A 19,649-nucleotide genomic window follows, 5' to 3' on the forward strand; every position below is an offset into this window, starting at 1 on the left:
CTTCTGTCAAGATATTTAGCTTCTCTTTACGTCCACCGACAGAACCGCAAGAACGACGAGGCGTCCTATGAGAAGATGCTGAAACTCCGCAGGGATCTGAGCCGGGCCGTCACCATCTTGGAGATGATCAAGAGGAGGGAGAAGAGCAAAAGAGAGCTGCTGCACCTCACGCTAGAGATCTTTGAGAAGAGGTCAGTAATCAAAAGCTGTTTCCAGTGTGGTGAGGTGATAACCTTAGACTTGATTGCTCACATTCTACGAAGACAGTTCAGGTGGTTTGTCGGTTTTTGTGTTCATTGTCCAAAGATTTTAATCTCTCTATTGGATAAAGTTTAGGCCTTGAAATCTGCGGTTCACTGACACAAAAATTTCTATTTTCTTTTGAAGTATTTGTAAATTATATTACAAATCTATATATTTTTATTTTAGCATAACAAAGATACTAAGGAGCAGGCTGTATCAAAAAGTCTGTCTAATAAAAATAATGCAATTTGTAAAAATACAAAGGTTAAAATATAGATATGAGTCCATATGTCCACTCTTTTACACATCTATCCTTTTTTTACTCTCTTCCATTTTCCTAATGCAATGGCAATCCTTAAATTAGATCAAATTAAGGCCTGAAATCTGATGCTTGAAGGCCTTATAAATCTCAACAACATAAACACGGATGCGACTTTATTTTCTTGTATTTGACAAATAAGTCTCCCAGTCACGTTTAATGAATGAGAGGTCTTGAATTTGATTCTGGTCTTAAAAACTTATTTAAAAACCCACTTTACGTTATGTGTCAAAATTACCTGTGTGAAGTTTGGAAAAATACGGAAACATTTTTAGATCTTGTCCATATTCAATACATCATAGCAAGTTTAGTTCAGCTTGTTTCTAGATTTCTTCTGTCCTTCATTATCGTCCTATTGAAGTTAGACAATGTGAAAAACATAATTCTCAAATTAGGTGAAATTAAGGCCTTTAAGCGCAGAGACTCTTCAAATCAGCCACATTATTTTTTTATTTTTAGTTTGAATTTAGTTTTTTTCACCATAAAATAGGGTAAAAAGGTTTTTCTTTTTTAAAACATATATTTTTAAATTAAAATATAGGAATGTAAAATTGGGTCTATTGTACTCTATGAATGAGAGGTCTTATATTTGATGGATGTGGCTTTAAAAAAATGGTATTTAAAAAATCTTCGTGTTGCAGGTCATTTTAACAGGTTGTTAAAATTTGTTAAATGTCTTCTGCTTGCCTTATATTTTTATAATGGGCACACACTTGCCCATAAATGCTATATTAAATATTGGCCTGGCAGCTACAGAAGAAGTTAAAATGAGGCCAGAAATGTTTAATTTTTACTTCCACAGTACATAGTTCATATGTCATAGACACACATTATTTCACTGCTGTTTTTTTCTCCAGGAACGTAATGTCAGACTACGGCGGTGAGGTCCTGGCCGAGGTCCTGGCTGAGCGGGCGCTGGTGAGGCCGCAGATCATCCCACTGGTTCCACTCACCAACCAGTACCACATGGACCACAAGGACTATAAGTCCAAGGTGAGCATGAGCTCACCAAAGTGCTTTCTGGGGACTTGTTAGTCGTCCTGGAGTTACGTGTATCTCATGTCCCCCCTCAAGCCCGAGAAGACAGAAGTCCCTCGACAGAAGAGGAAATACGAGAAGAAGCAGAAGACACTTCCGCTGTCGGCCGGTGCCGCCCACCACCAATGTCCGGCCATCTTCAACGCAAAGGACCTGAACCAGTATGACTTCCCCAGCTCTGATGAAGAGCCGCAGGTAGTAGCATGCCGATCCTTGTCATCTGTCCCCATCTAGAGCCCGCTTGGGAAACCGCAGTACAAAAGAGCAGAAGCCACTCAGAACTTTACTTTGGTGTCCACAGCTGCACTCTGGCTCGTCAGAAGCTGAGGAAGAGAACGACCCGGATGGCGCCTACGCTTTTCGAAGGAAGGCGGGGTGCCAGTACTACGCTGTAAGAGTCATACTCATTGACATTATCATGATAGAACCTTGAGCCTAGAAGCCTGACTCTGTGTGTGTGTGTGTGTGTGTGTGTGTGTGTGTGTGTGTGTGTGTGTGTGTGTGTGTGTGTATATATATATATATATATATTTATATATGCATATATATATATTTATATATGCATATATATATATTTATATGCATTTTCATATATATATATATATATATATATATATATATATATATACATACATATATATATTTATATATGCATATATATATATATATTTATATGCATTTTCAGGCTCGTCAGGGTCGCATGTCCGCCTGGCCGTGGTCCCCGGGCTGGGAAGGCGGGTTGGCCCACGCCCGATACCGCTACAGTCTTACCACGCTCACAGTACCACGACGCTGCCAGGGCCTGGGTCGGCGACGCCTGGGACGAGGGGGCAGGTAATGGAGACTCTTAAATCCTTTTTTAAAAATTATTATTATTATTTTTTTTTTAGATTACTTTATTCATTCCACGAAGTACCGTATTTTCCGGAGTATAAGTCGCACCAGCCAGAAAATGCATAATAAAGAAGGAAAAAACATATATGTCGCACTGGAGTATAAGTCGCATTTTTTGGGGGAAATTTATTTGATAAAATCCAACACCAAAAACAGAAATTTCATCTTGAAAGGCATTTTAAAATAAGAATAGAATAGAGAACAACAGGCTGAATCCGTGTACAGTATACTTGCGTTACATGACTCATAAACCACGAACTGAGAACATGCCTGGTATGTTAACGTAACATATTATCATTAATTAAAATTAATCACTTTTCAGGGGTACAGAAGTAGCAGGTACAGATACGCAGGCCTAGATCACCCTCTTGCGGTTGTCAGTGTTAAAATAACATGCGAAATTATATAATAATGTGTTAATAATTTCACATATAAGTCGCTCCGGAGTATAAAGTCGCACCCCTGGCCAAACTATGGGAAAAAAAGCTAAAATATTTCCAGCATGCATCCAATAAAAATGTACGTATTTTAGGGATCCTGGATTTACATGAAATCCAGCACATATGGTCAGTGACAGGATGTAAAATCAACAAAGGATATTTTTTCCTCACTGGTTTATCTTTTTATTTACAAACCCTAATGCCAATGGAATTGGAATGTTGTAAAAATTAAAAAGAAACTGATTACAGTGATTTGCAAATCATTTTCAACATATATTCTTTTGAACACACTACAAAGAAAATATTTCTAATGGTCAAACTGAAACTTTTTTTTCTCAAATTTTCACTCAATTTGAATTTGATGCCTGCAGCATGTTCCAAAAAAGCTGGAACAGTGGCATGTTAAGCGCTGTTACATCACCTTTTCCTTCCTAGCAACACTTAAGCGTTTGGGAACTGAGGATATTCAATGTTGGATTTTGCCAGATTTTCTTACTCTTTTGATGAAAATATGGATCCTAGATGATGATATCCCTAAAGTTTTTATGTATGTTGATAAACGTTCTTCAACTGTTGGACCATTTACTCACGCAGTTGTTCACAAAGTGGTGAACTTTGCCCCTTCCTTGCTTGTGAGCAACTGAGCCTTTCGGGAGTGATCCTTTTTTACCTAATCATGACACTCACTTGATTCCAATGAACCTTTTCACCCTTGGAATGTTCCACACAGGTGTTTTTTGGAGCATTCCTCAACTTTCCCAGTCTTGTTGCACATGTCCCAGCTTTTTTGGGAATGTATCTCAGGCATCAAATTCAAAGTGACAATATTTGCCCAAAAAAATACAAATAAAATTTAAAAAAAAATAATGCATCAGTTTGAACATTAAAGTGCAGCCAAACTCATTTTATTTCTAAATACATCAAATATGTTTAAGTGCTGAAAACGTGCAAAGACTGAGAGCAATATTGTACTGAATTGTTTAGATGAGACTTAAAACTCTTTTTCAGCTTAATTTTCCTGATTTTGTGGGCAGGGCTAAAAATTAGCCCCGTGATTTCACGGGGCTGTGGCGTATACCTCACTACATAAACACCAAGCGCCCTTATTCCATGCAGTGGCCATTCGGTGGAATTGCACTTCCTTGTTCATAAATGACTTAACCCTGTATAGCGTGCAATTGGCCATGAAACTTTGCCCACAACTTGGAAAAAAATACGTCTTCCCTGAAGTGTAATGTGTTTTGTGTTATTTGGGCAATGTCTCTTGCCATCTGGCACGCATGCATGCTTTGTTGCGAGGCAGCGGTGAGACAGACGAGATCCGCTCATTGCCAGCGGTTAGAGAAGTCAGTGGAGGTCCATAACAACGCCGTGAGTGCCGCTAGCCTCATATCCTCCTCCTCGCCACGGGGGGACCAGAGCCATTTGCGCAGCTTTGGCCGTTTATGGAGGACCATTCTGCGGCCACAGAAGCACAGTAACCTCTAAATTTCAAAGGAGGGAAAATTGTCCTGGTAGCACAGCTTACGGTTGTTATGCCGACTCAGAGAATGCTTCTCTGCAGCCCTTGAAAGCTTGATATCTCCGTCGCTGGAAATCCACTAACAGATGTCATTGTGAATATTACTCTGCGGCGGACTAATATGCGCTAATATGCGAGGGCATTAGCCTGAGTTTCCGCCTGTGCTTTGGACAAGTCACAGGAGTTGACGAGACCAGAAAAAACACTTCTGCCGCATCTGCTGTTAAGAAGTAACAGTACTTTTACTTTCTTAAAAACTTATTTAAAAACCCACTTTACGTTGTGTGTCAAAACTACCTGTGTGAAGTTTGGAATATGTACACATATATATATATGTACACACATATATATATATATATATATATATATGTATATATATGTACACACATATATATATATATATATATATATATATGTACACACATATATATATGTATGTATATATATGTACACACATATATATGTATGTATATATATGTACACACATATATATATGTATGTATATATATGTACACACACACATATATGTATATATATATATGTATATATATATCTATGTATATATATATATCTATGTATATATGTATGTATGTATATATATATGTATGTATGTATGTATGTATATATATATATATATATATATATATATATATATATATATATGTACGTATGTATATATACATGTATATGTACGTATGTATGTATATATACATGTATATGTACGTATGTATATATACATGTATATGTACGTATGTATATATACATGTATATATACGTATGTATATATACATGTATATATACGTGTATATATACGTATGTATATATACGTGTATATATACATGTATATATACGTATGTATATATACGTATGTGTATATATACGTACGTATATATACATGTGTATATATACGTATATATACGTGTATATATACGTGTATATATACGTGTATATATACGTGTATATATACGTGTATATATACGTATATATACGTGTATATATACGTATATATACGTATGTATACGTATGTATATATACGTGTATATATATGTATGTATATATACATATACATATATGTATATATACGTGTATATATACATATATGTATATATACGTGTATATATACATATATGTATATATACGTGTATATATACATATGTATATATACGTGTATATATGCATATATGTATATATACGTATATATACATATGTATATATACGTATATATACGTATGTATATATACGTATATATACGTATGTATATATACGTATATATACGTATGTATATATACGTATATATACGTATGTATACGTATGTATATATACGTATATATACATATATGTATATATACGTATATATACGTATGTATATATACGTGTATATACGTATGTATATATACGTATGTATATATACGTATATATACATGTATATATACATATATATATATACACGTATATATACATGTATATACGTATGTATATATACATGTATATATACATACGTATATATACATGTATATATACATACGTATATATACATGTATATATACATACGTATATATACATATATATATATACATATATATATATATATATATATATATATGTATATATATATATATATATATATGTATATATATATATATGTATATATACATATATATATATATATATATATACGTATATATATATATGTATATATACGTATATATACATGTGTATATATATACGTGTATATATACATGTGTATATACGTATGTATATATACATGTATATATACGTATGTATATACGTATGTATATATACGTGTATATATATACGTATATATACATGTGTATATACGTATGTATATATACATGTATATATACGTATGTATATACGTATGTATATATACATGTGTATATATACGTGTGTGTATATATACGTACGTATATATACGTGTGTATATATACGTATGTATATATACATGTGTATATATACGTACGTATATATACGTACGTATATATACGTACGTATATATACGTATGTATATATACGTATGTATACAATATTAATTTGTATATATACATACGTATATATACATGTGTATATATACGTGTGTATATATACATGTATATATACGTATGTATATATACATGTATATATACGTATGTATATATACATGTATATATACATACACATACGTATATATATATGTATATATACGTGTATATATATATATATATATGTATATATACGTATATATATATATATATGTATATATACGTATATGTATATATATGTATGTATATATACGTATATGTATATATATGTATGTATATATGTGTATATATGTATGTATATATGTGTGTATATATATATATATGTATATATACATATATATGTATATATGTGTATATATATATATATGTATATATACATATATATGTATATATATATATGTATATATGTGTATATATATATATATATGTATATATACATATATATGTATATATATGTATGTATATATGTATGTATATATATGTATGTATGTATATGTATACACACACACACACACACATTTCCAGGGGTGGTTTAAAATTTCCAGGGGTGGTTTATGAACAGACTACTGATAGTCAGGTGGTACTGGTGTCATACTACTACCAAGCGTCATGACGATTGCATCCTTGCCTTTCAGGGTCTTACTGGACCGAGCACATTCAGACTTTAACAACGTTTTCCATGAACTGGACCCGAAGATGCTGGACTGCGCACCACCCCCGCCAGGCTCACGCTCACCGGGCCCTCGCTTGCCGGCCACCAACAAGTTTGACAGTACCTCACCAACAAATACCTCAGACAGAAGCTCCTCCTCGCCGCCCTCGGACCTCAGTCAGATTCTTTTGAGCATAAAGGCATGCCGGTGGCGCCACTTCCGGCCACGGACGCTACAGCTCCACCAGCTTGACAACGCCCACCCACTGTTCCGTAGGCTCTGTCGATGTGTTAAGCGGCCGCTCGCCAACACGCGGTTGCCAGCCCAGCGCGTCATACGGCCTGGACCGCCGCCCCGTGTCGGTAAGTCCTGTGTGTGCTTGAGTTGGTTTAAGACGGTGGTTGGCAAACCTTTGTGTTCAAATACCACGTTGGGTTTTTAAAACTGACAGATAAACCACATTTATTTGTAGCTGAGGTTTAAAAAAAAAAAAAAAAAAGTCAATGAATAAAGTATAAGGTTAAAATTTATGTCACATAGAACAGTCTATATTTGGCACTGGTCGGATTTACGACCCACACCGTTTGCATGAGTCGTAACAGAATGTACCACGACACTACCAATGCTTAATCATCAATAATTGAATTGAAAGAAAATGTCAATTTTGATTAATTTAATGACTGAATTGTCACGCAGTGTGTGGGGTTTGGCAATTATTTTTCATGAGCGGCCAACCTTCAAACGTTGCAGGTAAACTGTGTCGCAATGTTAATGTGACAGCCAATAAAAAGTGCCCTTGAGCATATAGAAATATCAGTTTCCAGGTTTTAACCGTAAGTGTGAGACCCCTCCGGCTGGCGGACACCGCCAAGCCTTACGATTGTAGTTAAATCAGTATATATTCGGCTTTACACAATCAGGATTTTTAGGGCCGATCACCAAATAGCGAGTTAAAATAAACCAATAACCAATCACTGATCTGATCACAATATTATAGCACTAAATTATTCGTACAATTTATGACTATGAGTGCTAACTTCAGTAAAATCAAGGCATTGCAATTGAGCAAATTAATATTGTTTCAAAGAATAAATGAATTACTAAATCATTACAAATATTTACATTGCACTGATATTGCTACAATGCAGAATACATAATTCAAAAAGGCAGCGGTCCTCAAACCTTTTAGTGTCACTGACTGTTTTCATGTGAAGACAACTTCTGAAGGCGCGACATAGAAACAAAAACAAATGTTATAAAATATCACTCAGCGGGCTCAGTTAACTTTTTAGGCCTAAAATGTTTGCTTACCCGTGGCAAACTTGACCTTGCCCTGTTCGGTCATGTGCACTCATGTTTGCTCTCTTTCATGGTTCGGTTTTATCACGGTATTAATCTCACGGTACGGTAATTGTTGCGGTGTTGTGGGAGAGACCACTGTATTGCAGGAAAGTTGACAGTCCAGATGGGGCGAAGCGGTAAAAGCAGGAAAACCAATAAACCTCACTTTTTCTTGCTCGCTGAGTCCTTCTCAGTAGGCTTTAGTAGTTCGTGCGTTTACCCACAGGTATTTGTAAGAAAAGAAATCTATTTATATAAATTACCATGCACTTCTATCCTCGTCCATCCAATATTTACATTTGTATACAGTACTTCCGAAACGCTCATGATTGATTGATCATATGGGTAGAAGCAAAATCATGCCTTGTTAAAATGCATTATACATAGGTTGAAGGGTTTTCCAGAATTTTGAGGTCAACTTTGAGTGTGCGTATTATACATTGGTGCGCATTATGCTCGAGAAATTGTGGTATTTTATTTCAACTACTTTACTCAGTTGTGTTATGGTCAACCACACTGAAATGTCTTGTTGAAGTGTGCATTTACACAGCCGTCCATATCGTGTTTGTGATCACGTGTGACATTGTAACATTAAGAAGAGCGTTTGATGCTCTTAGTGCTAGTTCATGTATGTAACCAACTTCTTTGCGTGTGTCAGCCCTGACTGCCGAGCAGTTCCAGCTTCATCAGGACGAGTTGATGCAGATGCAGAAGGAGCAGCTGGAGCAGCAGCAGCAACTTCAAGCCAACAGAGCCACCACTGCCCACAGCACAAATACAACACAGGTACTGACAATGACCAACTTCTGCTCACAGTACCACGCTGGCTCTCTAAACACCCCCCCCACCACACACACACACACACACACACAGGTGTCGGCCAACACGTTGGACCAGGCTGGAGCTCAGTTCGCCGCCTCTGCTGTCGTCACCGCCGAGCAAATTCTGGCTTTAAAGACCAAGGAGGAGCTCAGTCTGGGTGGCGGAGTCAACGGCGTCCTGTCCCCCTCAGGTACGTCCTCCTTGTTCAACACACCTGGAAACCATGGAAGCTTGGAAACTGTGTCTCATATAAAAGTTGAGCTGGAAGTTTATACGAGTCAACCCAAAGTAATATCAGGGCATCACAAATAAACGTCCACACGTCAGCACCGCCAAGCTGTGCTAAAATTTATAAAACATGTTCTAAAAAAAAAATTTACTATAATTTGGGCTATCATTATCAGCGGTCCCTCAAATATTAATTTCCTCTTTGTATTCTTAGTTGACAAAGACAGCGGCCAGGACAATCTACTTTGTCTTTTAAAATTTCCCCATGTTTGTGGTTCAATAAAACAATATAGATGGCACTTCAAAATTTTTCCCTGATAAGAAAACCAAGGGTCACTTTATTTTTTATTTTATTTTTTCCACCCCTCCTTGCAAGTTGGCAGGTGTGTGAAGGTAAGTCAACTGTCATGTGTTCACTAGTTTCAGGTTTTGTTGCGTCACTCGTGCGACTGGTTTGTCAAGATGCTAAACAACCCATGCGCGCAGTTTTGAAAATGTACTGCATTTTTCAATATGCACTCAAAATACTGGAATTTGATTTCCCCATTGTTGCTACTCATTCAGTCCACACTAATAGCCAGCTGCAGCTTTCACCCTACAATCTAAAAAACATGAGGAAAAACGTGTTGCTTCGTGTTTGGGTTTTCTTTTTTTCTCTCCTTTATGTAAATTTTTTTTTTTTTTTAAACGGAGCACAGTATGACAAGAACGATGGTGAATGGACAAATAATTTCCCTAGTAATCCATTTTTACAATTATGTACTGTATTAAAAAAGAATAGATTCACTCCCATTTACACAGTATCCCTGAAGGCACCTCGCGCACTCACGCAGCTGCAGCATGCCTGCCTACTTTCATCCTGGAGAGTGAAATAGGAAATGCAGTAAATGTACAATAGTTTAATCTTTTGAGCATGTCCAAACAGGTCGTCTGCTGGTCGCTTTTAATATTACAGTTGATTCACTGTATACACCAACATTACAGCAGACCCTGCAATGTCACTATTGCGCGCCCGTACATCGTGATGACAATGCCCTATTCGTATGAGTAGATTAAAAAAATAACTATTTACATGTATTTTACTCCTTCATTTTCTTTGTCTAAAAACACTCTCACTTGCCACCTCATCTTGAAAAATAACTTAAAGTCTTACTAGAACGTCTCTAAAAATGCCAAAACATCCAAGGTGTAACGCTTGTTTAAAATACATTTAATCTGCTAAATTGTACATGCTTGGTTAAAATAGAAACCAGATTGACCCGTTTGAAAATCCACAAATCGTCTTGACACATTGGCAGTAGGAACGAAAATTTTACGGTTTTTGGAGTGACTTCCAACTTTTTGTGATGCGGTGTGGTTGAACATAACCCAACTCGCGCAACGCTTGTCAGATAACCATTTTTATGTCAGATTTTTTTTTCAGGCTGCTACTCAAGATTATCTTCGAAATCAATTAATCTGTTGATTGTTTTTGATTAATCAATGAATCGGATTAAACAAGTCATAGTAATTTCCATCCCTTTATACAAAAACAAGTCTTTATTTCAAATTGACAGTGCAGAAAATGCAAACATGGTTCAGTTACTCGAGTAATTTCCATCCCTTTATACAAAACAAGTCTTTATTTCAAATTGACAGTGCAGAAAATGCAAACATGATTCAGTTACTCGTTTGGTCAGTAACATGTTAGATAATAGGCAAAAATGTTGTTTTCCTAAATAAAAGCAGATGTCTGCAAATGTCTTGTTTTGATCAAACTCCAAAGATATTCGGTCTGCTTTCATGGAGGAATGCAAAAATCTGACAATACCTGCTGTACTGTAGAGAGCCTGAATTATAATTTGAAGGTCTGAAAATAATGAATCAATTTTCAAAATATTTGATTAATTGTTACATCTCTGGTGGTGTGAAAGGGGCTTTTAGCGGGTGGTGCTCACATAAACAAGGATGCTTCTTCAGACCTCATGGTTATTATTGTTAGCATAAGCACTGGTGTTATCACAACTCCTCTTGTTGTTGTTTAGGTGTCTACAAGGGCTTGCACCTATCCAGCACAGCGTCACCCTCCCTGGCCGCACCGGCCCCGCCTGCCACCCTGTCCAGCGCCGCCTCCCTGCACCCAGGCAGCGCCACCACCGCCTGCAGCACCCACAGCAACAACGGCACGGTCCACCACGCCAGCCCCACAACCACTAACGCCACTCAGGTCTCGTTGGGCAATAGCCTCCGCCTGGCCGTGCCCGTTGGAAAACGGCTACACGCCCCCCGAACGCTAAGCAGCGCCATGTCTGCGTCCGCCTTAAAGCTGGCGCACGCCGCCGCCAACTGTCAGAAGCCCAAGGTCCCATCGACCACTGCAGCCTCGCCGCTGGACATTGTGCCCAGGTGAAATTGACAAAAAGAAAAACTTGCCCAGAAGTAAAAACATTAATCGTTCTCCCAGAACAGGTGCTTAAAAACTATTACTCTGTGAACAAACAGTGCAGTTCAGCCTCTGGCTACAGATGACCTGGTTAGTGATAGATGTTTTTGGTGCTCCATCAAACTCATTAGACTATCAGTGCAGATGGAAAGTAAACAAGCGCAATGCAAACCCAACTTCCAGCTATATTTAAACTCTGGGGTGGTAACAAATGCCATTGTTGCTTTTACAGCAGAATCCTTCATACCGCTACAGTTGCACTTACCTGTGTCCTTCATTTCCTAAAAAGATGACAGACTATTGGTATTGAACTTTACTAAAAACAAAAGATCAGTACTCGTGGTGTCAAAATTCTGACTGTGATACTATACCTACATAAAATACCTTGATACTGTGTACTATAACGTATCCATGGCAAAAATCTAAAACATCAGTAAAACCAGTGGAATGAAAACCAAACTTCAAATACCCTTTTTATTATTTCAAAACATTAGGATAATCTTGAAAAATGTAATGAAGGAATTAGCCCATTTGAAGTAATTTTCTAAAATATTAGATCAATGACTGCCTTATTTTATATAAAATATGTAGAAGTTAATTTTTGTAGGTTGCAGCTCTGTATTAATCTATTTATAATTATATATGCTTATACATAATATAAGCTTTTAGTATGCAGTATTCATGTATTTGTCTTTGATTTCTTCCATTGTAAACAATAACAAACAACAAAACAACAGCAATAGCAGCCACTCAGTGGCTGCTATTGCTGTTCATTGCGTACGGAGCCACGACACTCAAAACAGTGGACCTTTTTGCTCCAGTTGCATATTAAGTGGGCTACCCTTTTGCATTCTGGTCGATTTTTATTCTTCTCCAACTCCCGATTTACGGATTGGTCTCCTAATGTATGCTAACGCATGCTAAGATATGTATGAGCACCGCTTAAGAACGAGTGGTAGCGAATCGTTGCAAATGATGCTGCTTGCATTTTGTTTCTCCATGAGGAAGTGGAGTCGGCACTCTGCAGCAGCACGGTAGCATGCCATTTGCTGCTCCCAGCGGCTCACACATAGTCGCGCAGGCACGTACACTAAGACGTACAGAAGCCTCCCTCCACACTTTTGTAACTTGTTGGCAGACAGGCAGTTATTGGCTGACCGTCAGCTCTCTGTTTCCTGTCCTTTAAGACACAGTTGGCGTGCCTTTTTTTGTTAGTTTTTTATACCGGTACTTTAAAAAACTGGTACCGTACTATTTTTTTATGTAAAAATACCTTAGTTTGGTACTGGTATCCGTCCTTGGCGCAACACTATAACCGGTACAATATTTTCTTAGTTTATTGTAAATCTGCAGCTCCATTCATGCATCGCACCACACTGCCTCTAAGAGGCCAAGGTGTGGACAGCAAATTACAGTCATGGCTTTGTGTAAAAAGACAGGTGCTTTTTTCCCCCCGTCTGTCTAACATGAAATCAGACTAAAAATTTTCATGATTTAGGTCAATTAGGATTACTATTTGCTAAATGTCAGAATATTGAATATATATTTTTTTTATAATTTAAAACAAATAGTTACCACCAGGTGTTCTGTTTTTAGCCCTTGCTGTATTTTTATTTTTTTATGCATTATTCTACTTGTTAATAATTTATTTCCTGGTTCTTTTAAGGTGTATTTAAAGCTGTTTTGGTAGTTAAATAAATACTAAGTTTAAAAAATCAACGAATAATCGTGTTTATTAATCGTGATTTCAATACGAATCAAAATAATTGTAATTTTTCCAAAATCGCCCATCTCTACTTGTAACTCAATAAACCTATTATCTTAAATCACCTTCTGCAATTGACATTAATGGAAATGCCATGCTATGAAATGCCATTAATCTGTTTCAGCCTCCTAAAATATATTTTTTTGTAACATTTTCTTTTCCATGGATCCGTTTTCCATATTTACCCTCACTAGGGTTGTGGGCATGCTGGAGCCTATCTAATCTGACTCTCGGCGAGAGGCAATGTACACCCTGGACTGGTCACCAGCCTCGCATGGCGCATTAATAAACAGCCATTCGCACTCACATTCACATCTACGGGCAATTTAGTCTTCAATTAACCTATGCATGTTTTTTGTGAATGTGGGAGGAAACCGGTGTACTCGGAGAAAACCCACGCAGGCACGGGGAGAATATGCAAACTCCACACAGACGAGGCCGGATTTTAACCGCGGTCTTCAGCCTTTTTGTTTTTTGAGGGGAATGCATCGTCCAGCATATGGAAACTGTTTGTTTTTGTTTTCACTGTACTGTTACATTTTTGTTCCATACGAAATTAAATGGAAATACACAGATTGTGCAACACACAGACACCTTTTTAGATTCAGCTGCTAGCATTGCCATCTTTTAGTGAAAAGCTGAACTACACGTTTGTTTGCAATATACACAAATGCGAAACTGAATATGAGTAAAGTTTATAGAGTTTTCAAATAAGCACATTGGATTTTTCAGTCACTGGATGTCATACATCTGTTTTTGAAAATTACAAGGGGTCACAATTTGAATCTAACTTGCTAGTCATTCGTCCATGTCCTCACGAGTAGCAAGTAGGCATTTACACCCAGAGTCCGAGCACTACTTTTTATATACACTTCAGCCTGTATGAAAGCTTATTCATCCATTTTCCTCGACTTATTTGAGGTCGGCTCGCGGGGGCAGCAGCTTAAACAGGGAAGCCCAGACTTCCCTCTCCCCAGCCACTTTGTCCAGCTCCTCCGGGGGGATCCCGAGGCGTTCCCAGGCCAACCGAGAGACAGTCTCCCTAGTGTGTCCTGGGTCGTGTCCTGGGTCTCTTCCCAGTGGGACGTGCCCGGAACACCTCACCAGAGAGGTGTCTGGGAGGCATCCTAACCAGATGCCCTAGCCACCTCATCTGGCTGCTCTCGATGCAGAGGAGCAGCGGCTCGACTTTAAGCCCCTCCCCGGATAACCGATGAGCTCACCTTATCTCTGAGAGCGCGGACACCCTTCGGAGGAAACTAATTTCGGCCGCTTGTATCCACGATCTTGTCCTTTCGGTCACGACCCACAGCTTGTGACCATAGGTGAGGGTAGGAATATAGATGGACTGGTAAATCGAGAGCTTCGCCTTTCGTCTCAGCTCCTTCATCACCACAGCGGGCCGAAACTAAGTCCGCATCACTGCAGAGTTTGCTCCCACTGTCTTTTGGCTCGCATCTTCAATTTTTGTTCACAAGTCAGACCAAAAAATCGGCCAGATAACTGCTTGTTTAGCGAAAAATTTCTAAGTCGGCCGACACTTTTATTTCAAGGCGCCACTATACAACCTTACTTTCATAAATTGTCTTTACAAAAAAACATGTTTCGTATATAAAATAACCTCTTTTTTCCTCACTAAATCTTTGATACACATACATCAGGTCAAAAGTTCCCCAGACGTGTACAGATGACTACTTTTACAACATACAAGTTTCTCTGGCAATATTCATTGCCATTCACCGGGCTCCTTTCTTGTCATAGCATGCTACTGTTGCTAACGCTGCTAACTCTAGCATTGTGTTCCACAGGGAGAACCATGAGCAGGACAAGGCGGCACCACTCAACAGCCTGTCTGAGAACACAATGGCCATGGAGGTGACGTAGCCCACCCACACAAGGGATTCAACACGTTTCTTTTCGGGTTTTTTTGTTGTTGTTTTTTTAAGGTGCTATGCATCGTCCGTTAGGCTTGAACGTGAGCGGACTGACTGGATTTCTGTGTGGCGACGGCTCGCGGGAGCCGATTGTCCTAAAATATATATGAACACAGTATTTGTTACTGTTAATAAGAGATTGTCTGTAAATTGTTAATATGGCAATTATTAAATGTACAGTACTGAATATTTGTAGGCCCCGCCCACCCGCCCCTCTTGTATATAACATGACTTGAATCCACAGTTGTTCCTTTGTGATGTTTTGCACTCGAAATGTTGGGAAAAAAATTTGAGAGAAAGGACAAACTGCAGCGGCTGCAACCAGTCTCAACGTGCTCCCCACCAACTCACCCACCCCTCATCTATTTATTGTTCCGCGTTTACGTCCAATCCTTTGTTGTGACCGCTCCTTCATCAAAACCCCAACTGCCATTTCACGTCTTCTTTTCTACAATAAATATTTTTGTACCAAATTTTTTTGTTAATTTGATTTGTAATTTGACTTCACGGTAAAGAAATATGTAATTTTGTTTTTCTCTGCTGGGATGTAGCAGGAAAGGACCAATCATTCAAACTAAAAAAAGAAAAACGCTAATTTTGCGACTTTAAGATGTGGTCGTCGGTGTGCTGATCTTCTCTTCTGTGAAGAGTTTGGTACTGAACGCGGCTTTTCTCGTAGTTTTTGTTGGGTTGTTTTTCTGTGTGTACGGCAGTGAGCAGCCCCTCCTGTGTGCGCAGCAATGATGATGGATGGACTCCTCAAAACAAGTGTCACTCAATGAAATAAAAATCCAGGGCATTATGACGCCTCTTCTCCCTTTATTTTGTTTGTCTGCTTCCTTTGTTTTATTATATTAATAAACGCTGTGTGTGTCATCGACTTAAAACTAATGTATTTTATTTTGACTTTGTGATCATTATTCTGGTAAAAATTTTAATGTTTGTTGTTGTTTTTTTAATTCAGGAAAAGAAGTATTCCTGGAATTAAGGAATCCTTTTTCTGGGGGGGGGGGGAATCCCAAAAAGTAATGCCGTAATCTCACCAAATTATTTTCCCAGAATTTTTATTTTTCAGAGTAAAGTACTATTCTTACTAGTATTTTATTTTTAATGAATAATCTTGAATAAATTTGTCAGAGGTTTAAAAAAAAAAAAAATGGCCACCTCCAAAAGTATTGGAATGGCAAGGTCAATTCCTTTTTTTTTGTTGTTGTATACTGAAGACATTTGGATTTCAGATCAAAAGATGAATGAGACAAAAGTTCAGAATTCCAGCTTTTATGTCATGGTATTTACCTTTTAGATGTGACAACAATCAGGACCCAAGCACCTTTCATTTGAACCATCACCCTTTTCAAGTGAGCAAAAGTATTGGATCGTGACTGATGGGTGTTACTAGTTGCTGGACCAGAGAGCGGTCTATGGGAGAAAAGCAAACCATTTTGAAGCTGAGAGGAGGGAAGATCGAATAGCGCTATTGCACAAACATTGGGCATAGCCAATACAACAATTTGAAATGTCCTGAAAAAAGGAAGAAACTCGAGAATAAATATACAAGTCCATACCACAAAATGTAAACCACTCATCAGCAAAAAGAATCCGAAGGCCAGATCTGATTTTGCAAAGTACAGAAGATGAGCCATGGACTGATGAGACTGTGATTAACCTCTACCAAGGTGGTGGAAAGGCCTAAGTATGGTGGGGGGGAAAAGGATCAGTTTATGATCCAAAACACACAAGCTCATCTGTGGAGGTAATGTCATGGCTTGGGCTTGCATGGCTGCTTCTGGAATGAGCTCATGAGTCTTTATTAATGATGTCACTCATGATGGTAGCAGCAGAATGAATTCTGAAGTCCACAAAACCATTTTGTCTGGCAATTTACAGAAAATTGTATCCTGACTAATCAGGAGACGCTTCATCATGCAACAAGACAATGACCCAAAACATACAGTTGGCACAACAAAGGACTTCATCGGGGGAAAAGTGGAAGGTTTTAGACTGGCCAAGTCAAGCATCGGACCTTCCCCAAATTGAGCATGCATTTTACTTCCTGAAGAGGACACTGGGGTGAGAAACCCCCAGAAACAAACAAGAACTGAAAGAGGCTGCAGTAAAGGCTAGGAAAAGCATTTCAAATGAGGAATGAAACAGTGAAGTCGACGGTTCGCTGGCTTGAGCAGTTATTGCACGTGAGGGTTATGCCACCACATATTAAATGTAATTCACTTTAAGTTCATTTAATATCTGCTCCAATACTTTAGCTCGCTTGAAAATTGGGTGGCTTCCAACAAAATGTGCTCTGTCCTGAGTTGTTTAACACATCTAGATGTAAGTACCATGAAATAAAAGCTGGAATTATGAACTTTGTCTCATGTTCATCTTTTGATCTGAAGCACAAATGTCTTCAGTATACAACAAAAACAAAGGAATTGACCTTGCCGTTCCAATACTTTTGGAGGGGACTACATGCATGGTAGGTTAATTGAAGACTAAATTGCCCGGAGGTGTGAGTGTGAATGGTTGTTTGTTTGTATGTGCCCTGCGATTGTCTGGCGACCAGTTCAGGGTGTACCCCGTCTCTCGCCCAGTGTTACCTGGGATACGCTCCAGCACGCCCGCGACCCTAGTGAGAATCAGAGGTGGATAGGAACGTGCTACATTTACTCAACATTTTGGAGAAATTCTACTTGTGCGAGTAGTTTTGATGCAACATACTTTTACTCTTATTTATTTTAAGAAGAAACGGTACTTTTACTCCAGTACATTGAGCTGCATTCCGTTAGCTACTTTTTATTGTATCAATTTATTGCTTGCCCGATCTATTTTGGGTCGTTTGCGAGACTATGTAGTCGGGCGCTTCGAACCAACAATCTATCCATCCATTTTCTGAGCCGCTTCTCCTCACTAGGGTCGAACCAATCAAACATAATCACTAGGACGTTTGACTCAATTTCAGCAATCAAAAAGAGCCAAGCAGTCACCTGACCGCACACACAGTATTGTCAAACAGTTTTCGTGGGCTCTCCAAAGTGTCTTGATTCCATGAAGAATGGTGGAAGAAATCAAGATCCCCCCTCCTTCGAAGAAATGGGAGGATACACTGGAATATGACTAAAAATTTCAAGTGGCAGAACACCCCTGGCCTCACATTTAGCCCATGTTTACATTTCAGTGTATGAAAAATAACAACTTCATAATGAAATGTCATCTGTGTCTGCCCAAACGTGGAAATCTCACTTTACAAAAGCTAACTTGAGAAAGCACATTGCGGTAAGTTATGATTTTGTTGTTGTGTACTTGTCTTGGCTGTGCATATGCTAACAGTTGCCCTGTTTGACAGTTGTATCATAACTAGTAACTGTCTAATGTGCGTCTTTTTGGGGTACTTGCTTGCGTCACTCGCACGCTAGCGCGCGCGCGCACGCGCTCCCTTTAGCTTTATTTATTTTTGGTTTGTTTGTCAAAATAGGATTCATCCCAATAAGCTGAAGAAGTACACCAATTGAATAGAACCACACAGAAAACAGAAGTTATGCTTCCTTGATGATTCTGAACCTCCTACGAAGAATGCAAAAATAAAAATCAATTCCTTTACCGTCACTCCACGGCAGGTAACACAGGCAACATTTGACAAGCTTGGTTTGCCTCTTCCACCTTGGTAGAAAACTTCCTGTCCTTCATCTTGGTAATATTATGCCAATCTGGACCCATGGCTGCCATCCACACTTGTTGGACTTTGGCACCATTTAAGTTATATGATCGCCTTAAATTTTCCATTTCCTCAACAAACTGGTTTATGTCTGCTTTATGTGGTGTCAGTCCTTCTAATGTGGAGGTGGTGGTAATTTAGGATAAGGGGGGGGGGGGGGGGGGGGGGGGCAGTTGCAGCTCTCCCTTTTTCCAGTTACTTCAACAACTCTCTCTCTCTCTCCTCCTCGACACTGCTCCTGTTTGATCATCCTCCTGTCTATGGAACATTAATTGTT

The 19,649-nt window shown here is 38.4% G+C and overlaps 1 protein-coding gene across 4 annotated transcripts in view; it reads left to right on the forward strand.

Annotated features, from left to right (window-relative positions):
- The window catches only part of epc1b (enhancer of polycomb homolog 1 (Drosophila) b), a 62,293-nt gene extending 45,831 nt beyond the window's left edge, over positions 1–16,462 (forward strand). For all 4 annotated transcript variants that reach the window (XM_061693236.1, XM_061693237.1, XM_061693235.1 and 1 more), the window contains 10 exons: positions 43–191; positions 1,420–1,555; positions 1,637–1,795; positions 1,902–1,991; positions 2,286–2,434; positions 7,131–7,510; positions 9,148–9,275; positions 9,363–9,501; positions 11,564–11,924; positions 15,535–16,462. In XM_061693236.1, coding sequence (XP_061549220.1) covers positions 43–191; positions 1,420–1,555; positions 1,637–1,795; positions 1,902–1,991; positions 2,286–2,434; positions 7,131–7,510; positions 9,148–9,275; positions 9,363–9,501; positions 11,564–11,924; positions 15,535–15,610 — 1,767 coding nt within the window. In that variant the 3' untranslated portion in view covers positions 15,611–16,462. The remainder of the gene's footprint in view (positions 1–42; positions 192–1,419; positions 1,556–1,636; positions 1,796–1,901; positions 1,992–2,285; positions 2,435–7,130; positions 7,511–9,147; positions 9,276–9,362; positions 9,502–11,563; positions 11,925–15,534) is intronic.
- Positions 16,463–19,649: the final 3,187 nt, after the last annotated feature.

The sequence above is a fragment of the Phycodurus eques genome, chromosome 13 (genome assembly GCF_024500275.1).
Source record: "Phycodurus eques isolate BA_2022a chromosome 13, UOR_Pequ_1.1, whole genome shotgun sequence".
NCBI classification, from domain to species: Eukaryota; Metazoa; Chordata; class Actinopteri; order Syngnathiformes; family Syngnathidae; genus Phycodurus; species Phycodurus eques.